The following is an 8,281-nucleotide window of genomic DNA, read 5'->3' on the forward strand; positions in this document are numbered from 1 at the left end:
CCCGGTGGGACATGCCCAGAACACCTGCCCAGGGAGGCGTCCAGGAGGCATCCGGAACAGATGCCCGAGCCACCTCAGCTGGCCCCTCTTGAGTTGAGATTTTGAACTTGTTCAATGATAGGTAATGACAGAAACGTCATGCTGTTATCATTCACCAAGTACACACAGTTGAAAAAGAAAAAGTTATTGGTAAAGTTTAAGTGGAGCTGTACTGGCACTGGCTGGGACTTAAATGCCAATTTTCTTCCACTGTAGCCCGTTAGCCTTGTTTAGACTACTGAACTAAGCACTTCACTTGGATCTACAGAGGCATTTAAGCAACACTATTTGTATCATTTATCTTGGGACAGTTATTTCTGCCAAAGGAAAAATCTGGGCCCTGAACAACCCCCCCCCCCCCAAAAAAAAGCTAACATAGTATGGCGCTTCCCCAACCCCCCAATTTTTGGACATGTTGAGATTTTGCATGGGACAGTCTACCCCGTGTTTCAAGCCAATCTGGGACTGCGTCCCTGAAAAACAGTGCCTTGGGTTAGGGGAGTTTTTGTGGGTATTTCTAGTTTTGATTGGCAAGGTTCAGTTAAGACTGAATTTAAAAGTAATTTGTTAAACCAAAGTTTAAACCCATGACAAGTAATTAACATGTCATGATTTTAAACCTTCTCCATTGAGGTTTTATTCTGACTTTTGGATCAATTAGGGATTAGCAGTGAAGTGCAAACAGGTGATCAAGCATTAACTAACAAACTTGGGTTTGATTCAACCCCTCGCCACCCACCATAATTGGGTTTTTTGACATTGCTTAAAACAAAGGCTGTTTTCTGAAAATGGGCCAAAATATATATAATTAGGGGAAGAAAGAAAATGTCACCCAATAAACTAGGATTAGTGTGGCTATGGAACTTGATTAACAGAAAACCAAGAGTCAGTTCTACACAATGCATGTCATACATTGTCCAATTAAGTCTAAAATGTTTTGTCAGTAATGCAATTAATCATTTTTAAAAAAACAAACAAGGTAGTTGAATTTTTCAAATTTTTATTGAATCAAGATCTTCAGTGATTCATGATCCGTTTGCTGTGGTTTAGTCAAACAGACCGAAGCCCATGTCATCATCGGATTCCTCAGATTCTTCCTTGGCCTCCTCCTTGGCAGCTGGGGCTGCTGCAGCAGTCGCAGCAGCTGCAGCAGGAGCTGCGACGGCAGCAAACGCAGATGGGTCCGCCAGGAAGGCTTTGACCTGTTGAGATAACAGCAAATTCATTTTAGCATTGTATTTACAAAGACAAACTAGTTAGTGGCTCGTGTACAAAAACTTTGCATTTCTGTTTTGATGTCTGTACCTTTTCTGCCAGAGGGAAGGAGTAATCCGTCTCCACAGCAACAGCCAGGACCTTCTTGTAGCCGTTGATGATGGAGTGGGGGACAGATGCCAGAGTGGGGTAGCCAATTTCCAGGCACACACTAGCAATGTTCCTCACACCCTGAGATTAAAACATACCAAATTAGGCCAATGGTACACGATAGAAAAGATGAATAAGGCAACTTTTATCTGAATCCGTCATTGCGACAGCTGCTGAGCTCACCTCCAGGAACCTGGTATGCAGTGAAGCCTCTGTGATGTCAAGCACCTCAGGGCTGTAAACACTGCCATTGTCATACACTTGTTGGATGAGGAGACCATAGGAGAAGGGCGAGATGTTCAACATGTTGAGGAGCGTGGCCTCGCTGGCACCAACCTTGTCACCAGTCTTGATAAGACTGACGTCACTCTAGAGAAATAGGTTTTTAGTTAGTCAAAGGCAGGAATATCCGATGACTTGAGCTCAAACCTCTCTTTTCTAAAACAAGACCTTACCAAGATTTCAATGGTTCCTCTGGAGATCTTGGTTGTGATACCCAGAGCCTGGAAGAAAGAGGTCTTCTCAGGGCCCAGACCAGTGTTCTGGGCAGGAACAGTCACATCGCAAGGAGCGATGGCACCAGCACGGGCAGCTGCAGGCACCTAAGGTTAGAGATCAAGAAAATTCTTAGGAACATCACAGTTTGCAAATATTGCAACTTGAACAGAGCTACTGAGCATGACAATCTGTCTGAAACCATGCGTGCCTGACTGTCAGTGGATGCTGACATGACAGGTATAGCGAGGAAACAAGTTATTTTCTGCAGGGGGAACGACAACACAGCACTTCACTGGCTGAATTGTAACTTAACCTGCACTTCAGGATACCAATAGCACCCTCAGGTACAAATATCTACAATTTAGTCAATATAGAAACAGATAAATCTTGGATTTTCAGATATGTAGCGTTGAAACATTGGTACTTATTTGATTGATATCCAAGGTCAGGGGTCAACTATTACCTATATGCCAGGCAGTCCCAGGTCAGGTTTCTCTTTACCTTGTTTTCCAGCAGCATGTCCCGGACCTCAACCAGATCCTCCTTGGTGAAAACAAAGCCCACGTTTCCTTTAATGTGGGGCAAAAGCCTGTTAATTAATGAGAGGCATTTAGATATTGCAATAGCCAACAGCTAGCAAGTCACATATCAGCCTTATTATAGCGCTTGTCTGAGACCATGCGTCCCTGGTAGTCCGATGTGTAGACAAACAGGGATAGCTGGAAACAGGTTAATGTGTGCAGGGGGAACGACAACACAGCACTATGCAAGCTGCACTGTAACTTATCCTGCTATTAGGCATAATCTGCTAAATAAAAGGTACAATAAGGAAAACTCACTTTTCCAAGGCAGGGTTGTTCTCCAGGTGGCCACGGATGGCTTTGCGCATCATGGTGTTTTTACCCATGAGCACCACGGCCTTCTCCCGCAGAGACAGACGGATGGTCTGCATCTGCTTGGAGCCCACGTTGTCTGCGCCCACGATGAAGCATTTTGGGTAATCATCCAGAAGTTGCTACAAAACCACAAAGCGCTCCATTAAAACGCGGCGTAATTTAAAGATTGGTCGACCAGCTTCAAGCTTGAAGTCCTACTTACGATGATTTTCAGAAAGTAGTTGGACTTCCACGTGGCCCTGTCTTCCCTGGGCATCTTTGCAGTGCTTCCAAGGATCGCTTAAAAAGCCGGTTTAAAGACAAGGTTGTACCTGAACGGGGAGAACAGAGGCGGAAATTAACATTTTGTTTGTGAAAAAGTGCGGGCACAACACGCGGGCGGAAGCTAATGAGCTAAGCTAACGTTAGCCATTTCACAACAGGCCTCACTTGCAGAAAACCCGCATTTATGAACGACACGAACATTTCAAAGGTTCCACCGGCGTTATTCAAACACACAAAGGCCACTTTAACCGTACTGGGCAACATACGGACAGTGGTATTAAGACAATTTTGCTTGCGTTGGCCACGGGACCCGTGCTCACCTTACTCAAGAGGGTCGCGTGAAAGAAAGAGGAAGACGAAGAGCGGTGACGTTTTATATATGGAGGGAAGGACTAATGGCTGCGCGCCAGGGGCGGGACCTGCACCGCCATTGGATATTTCATATGCCAATTTTATCTTGATAAAACTACTTGATTAAAAAAAACGTTACAAATGTTGGGGAAACATCCATCTGGGATGTGTGAAGGTGGGGATGACAGGGAAACAGTGCAACGTGCCATTTGAAAATGTAAAAATAAATAAATAAAATAAACAGAAAACAGCTGAAAAAGGAGGAAAGGAGGTAGTTATTTTTTGCCACACTCCAGCAAAGTAGATGGCAGTAATGCGCACAACAAGTATGTTGCCACCCGCCTTTAAACAAAGAAGAAGAAGAACCACTTCATAGCCAATGAGAAGCCCAACGCATCTGACACCGGAAACTCAATCGGTCTTACTTTCGAGAGGCAATAACTTACCGCAAACGTGTCACGTACTGTAACTTTTCACATGAACACATCGCTATCGGTAGCGCCAGCTTGCGTCCGTTCGCGACACCATGACGCAGTCAAATATCGGGCTTCCCTCGGAGGTTTGGACGAAGGTCTTTGGCTACCTGTCAACGGCGGACAGGTCGAGCGTGCGCGCCTCATGCAAGCACTTCAAGAAGCTGGTTGATCACTGTTCCCTGTGGTCGGGCTGGTCGGTGGTGCTGGACGCTAAAGCCCCTTACAACAGCCAGTTCTGGGCCACTCTCCGCCGCAGGAGAATGGCCAGTGTGTTGGTGAGAAGAAGCAGCAAAGACAAGGAATTGCAGCTGCTCGCGTCGTCCCTCCCCGAGGTGTCGACCTTGGTGATGGAGCTTTGCCCCGCGGTGACGTCCAGCTGCCTGCAGGGGTTCCTCAACCTGAGGCGTCTGGCCATCAGGAGCAGCTGCATCTCACATCTCCTCGACGCTTCCGCCGTGTGTCGACCGGAACTGTTGACTCACCTCAGCTTGTGCGACGTAAAGATGTCGCACAAGAAAAACTTTATTTCTGATATCTCGCACTTCACAAATCTCGTATCCCTGGTTCTCCACGAGACAGAAACCTACACGAAGCTGTTCCAAACGGTGAACTGCCTCCGCGCCCAGCATCCCAAGCTCAAGCATCTCTCCCTGTCGGTTCACAAGTCAGACTTTGCGCCTCCCGGTCCGATGCCAGGGCCACAGGAACCAGCTGGGGCCTCACTGTCAACTTTTGAACTTATTGATGGAGTGGATCATTTGTTTCCAGTGGATGCAATGAAGATGATGCCTGACCTGAAGACTCTTGCTGTGTTTTACAGAGAGTTCCCCCGCAGGTCGCAGGAATTACAGCACCTGTCAGGGTGCTGCATGGAACGATGGCTGAGTGATCTGCGTCACCTCTCCACCCTGACAATTGTCAAGGGCCCGGAGGTGAAGACCTATGTCGGCTCTATCCCGGCCACAGTGACCAGTCTGACGCTGTGTGTTCCAGTTTTATCCCCAGAGGACATGGCAGCTGTGGCTCTGCAGGTGCCTAACCTCCTGCACCTTTACATAGACCTATGGCCTTCTCATCTGGGATCTCGCACCGCTCAGATCCCACAACTGTTTCCTAAGCTCAGAACTCTCAAACTTGGCCACGAGTATGTACTAGAGAAATACTTCCTCGAACTTGTCCGCCTGCAGGATCTAGAAACTTTGGAGGTTCGAGACAGCCGCCCACATTTCCCTGAGATTGCCGAAAAGCTCCGAGTTCTCACTAACTACAGACTGAAGGTGATATTCTCCCCACATCAGAGGGGGATGATGTCATGTCCGTGTGTGTCTTGGGTCTATTAAGGCCCTCTTTATACTAAGACAAAATGTATTTATTTTTTTTAAAGCAAGAACTCTCGATAAAGAAAAATGCTTACGTGAAGCAATCTTCAAAAATATTTGCATTTACAGCTGGAAAAGCCGCAGTACTTATGTCAGGCCTCGTGTGGCCCTGTGAGTTTACTCCCTGAAGGTGGTGGAAAAAGAAGAAGAAAACCTGGAGGACGGCATATTTACAGAAGTAGCAGCTCGGTAACAGCACCATGAAGATGGCGAGCAGCGAACATGAGGCGACGGTGTGGATAGACGACAAAGTTGAACATCTGCTTCAAGTGACTGTAGAACACAAAGCCTCAAAGCTGCACGTTAAGTTTGACTGGGAGTTACACCAGTTAAAGTTCACTGACATTTTGGTCTTTCAGGTATATCTGGCTTGATTTCCCTGTCAGCCACCCACAAGAGAAAAAAATAATAAGTAAAACAGGATGCTTGCAAATCGCTTCCGTTGTGTTTATTTTCACTTTGCACACATTTTTTCATGTTCAGAGAAAGCCTTCTTCGTGTGAAGGGGCCCTTAGTTTTTATTTCTGCTCAACCGTTGTTCAGTGTTTTACACTTTTAAAGTGAAAACCTCAGTCCGGAAGTTGAAACTCCGCTGGAGGAAGTGGAATGTTTCTGTGTTGTTGCCTCAGGGGAAACGTCCACTATGGCTGAGGTAGGAATTTCTTTCCTTACTTTATTTCAGGTGTTTCAGGCCTTTTAGATGTTGAGCTCTAGTAATTAATGTTTACATCGTACCTGGGGGTGTTTTTGTTTCGACCTCCACAATCGTGACATTTTAAAGAAGCTTGTTCGGTGACGTTGAGAGGTTGGCAAACATTGCTAACGTGTTAGCTAGCGTTACCCTGGGACGCGGAAGCCAAAGCGTTCTGTGATTGTATTTTATTAGTGTTTCAGTCATCATCTTTGCTGATAGTAATCAGTATTAGTTTCTATCGTGAGTGGTTGAATCCCATTGTGCTGGCTTGACCCTCAAAATACGAGTTTAAAATAAACTGTTAGCTGGCCACTATGGCAGACGTAGCTTCTATCTAAAATTAAATAATAATAATAATAATAATACATTTTATACGCCACTTGCCAATCAGATTATTCCCCCCAGGAAGCGTAAATGCGAGTATTAAAATACATCTGAAACAGATGTATTGAGAAAAGGTGACAACGCAGTGACAAACGTAAAAGTACTGCTTTCGTATCAAATAGTCCCCGCCCCTCCCGAGTTTGTAAGGTTTGTTGTACGTATTTTGTTTCCGTGTAAATGTCAAGCATTGTTTCTGCTAGAATATTCAGAACACTTAAAGACGTGTTCCATTCTAAAATGGAAACACGGGACACAATTTAAAACTCTTAAATGTGAGCCTAACTGTGTAACTTTTGTTTCCAGACCCACAGCTTGCAGGATCTCCAGCATCCTGTCATCTCCTCAAAGGTGTTCATTCAGAGAGACTACAGCTCAGGAACAATCTGCAAGTTCCAGACCAAGTTCCCCTCCGAACTTGAGTCACGGGTATGTAGAGACATCATAGGAGCTGACTTGATGTCAGAAATGCAAGAGCAGCAAAAGATTTAACATTTTAATCATGAAAAAATAATTTGAAACCTTTGTGTGTTTTTAGCTCGATAAGCAGCAGTTTGAAGAAACCATCCAGACCCTCAACAACCTCTATGCAGAGGCAGAGAAACTTGGGGGAAAGTCCTATTTGGAGGGTTGCTTGGCTTGTTTGACTGCTTACACAGTCTTTCTTTGTATGGAGACGCACTATGAAAAGGTAAAGTCTACTTCAGTGTTATACTGCTCAGCTTGTTATCTTTGAAAATAAAGCCCTGTGAGTAACCTGGCAATGAGTCCTGCTCGGTTTTATAATCAAGAAGTCTTTAGTGTGCAATCTCTACTATTCGCTTTTTGTATTTCCAAGTTATGAAAAGATGTGTATATCTTCCACCTGCACTGTTGGTTTCTGTCTGTGTTCAGGTTTTAAAGAAGATTGCGAGATACATCAAGGACCAGAATGAGAAAATCTTTGCTCCCAGGGGTCTGCTGTTGACTGACCCCATTGAAAGAGGCCTCAGAGTCGTATCCTCCCTCATCTCAGTGTCCCCTTTATTGCAAACTAATTTACACTGTTGGTGCTGATGCAACAGCTTTTACAATAGCTGGCAAGAATTTTGTATGTTCCTTAACTCTCTGTCCTGTAGGTTGAAATCACAGTTTTTGAAGATAGAAGTATTGGCTCTGGGAGATAAAGCGATGCGACTGACACCTTCTGGTAGGAATTTTTGAAGAGAGAACATCGTGGAAGCTCTTTTTGTCTTCTTCCCCCCCCCCCCCCTGGGGAAAGCGTTACCCCACAGACGGCGTGGAGAGGTAGATTGGGTCGAAGTTTTTTTTTTGTAAATTAATTTTAACCTTTATAACCTTTTATTAACTTAAAAACTTCCATTATGTGCTGAATTTCCCACTTTTTAGTCACTTTTACGTTTGCTTTTTCTACAAGAACACCTGTGCTTTCTATTTATGTCTGTAAAGAGGTGTGTTGTAGCTTAAACGACAAAGCTTGTTTTAAAAAAGAAAATGATGAAACGAGGCCTGGTAAAGAGTGTCGTTCCATCATTGGTGGTGAACACACAGCAGAATCGTTGTTCTGGATTTAATGTTAGGGCTGTGCTACAGTCGGTTTGGCTCATTGGCAGCTGCTAATAAATAGTAGTGGGCCACAAGTCGTCTTCCTAACAGAACTGTATTCTTCGCACTGCTCCCAAAAAGGCTGAAATGCCACCACACTCCACTCTTTCTGCCACTATAGATGCAGCCAACTGCTTCATAGGACTGGATGTATACAGGCCTGACCTGGTCCCTTTCTCCGTAATTTATAAGTATTATACTGTCTGCCTGTACTCATGTTTGTATATGTCCTTTTTTGATACTTACAGTGATGCAAAGTAAAGTATGTCCAAGTTGATCATGATCGTCTCTATAAATTGTGCCATTTGCATTAAATCCAACTATCAGTCTTGA

The 8,281-nt window shown here is 44.7% G+C and overlaps 2 protein-coding genes and 1 non-coding gene across 3 annotated transcripts; 1 reads left to right on the forward strand and 2 right to left on the reverse strand.

Moving 5' to 3' along the window:
• Window positions 1-1,022: 1,022 nt before the first annotated feature.
• rplp0 (ribosomal protein, large, P0) lies at window positions 1,023-3,159 on the reverse strand. Its single transcript, XM_076014194.1, has 7 exons — window positions 3,001-3,159; window positions 2,742-2,917; window positions 2,404-2,491; window positions 1,860-2,006; window positions 1,588-1,773; window positions 1,345-1,485; window positions 1,023-1,241 (listed from the first exon to the last, which is right to left on the reverse strand). The coding sequence occupies exons 1-7, from the start codon at window positions 3,052-3,054 to the stop codon at window positions 1,086-1,088; spliced, it is 948 nt and encodes a 315-aa protein (XP_075870309.1). The 5' UTR covers window positions 3,055-3,159; the 3' UTR covers window positions 1,023-1,085.
• LOC142880495 (small nucleolar RNA SNORA63) lies at window positions 2,091-2,221 on the reverse strand. Its single transcript, XR_012925449.1, has one exon. It is a non-coding gene; the product is annotated as a small nucleolar RNA SNORA63 (small nucleolar RNA).
• A 2,615-nt stretch (window positions 3,160-5,774) lies between the features above and the next one.
• On the forward strand, window positions 5,775-8,281 carry golga7 (golgin A7). The gene is made up of 5 exons (XM_076014195.1): window positions 5,775-5,920; window positions 6,650-6,772; window positions 6,882-7,034; window positions 7,238-7,339; window positions 7,462-8,281. Exons 1-5 carry the CDS (start codon window positions 5,912-5,914, stop codon window positions 7,507-7,509), a joined length of 435 nt encoding a protein of 144 aa, XP_075870310.1. The 5' UTR covers window positions 5,775-5,911; the 3' UTR covers window positions 7,510-8,281.

This window comes from Nelusetta ayraudi, unplaced genomic scaffold (genome assembly GCF_046127955.1).
Source record: "Nelusetta ayraudi isolate G7.1 ecotype Tasmania unplaced genomic scaffold, CSIRO-AGI_Nayr_v1 ptg000168l, whole genome shotgun sequence".
NCBI lineage: Eukaryota > Metazoa > Chordata > Actinopteri > Tetraodontiformes > Monacanthidae > Nelusetta > Nelusetta ayraudi.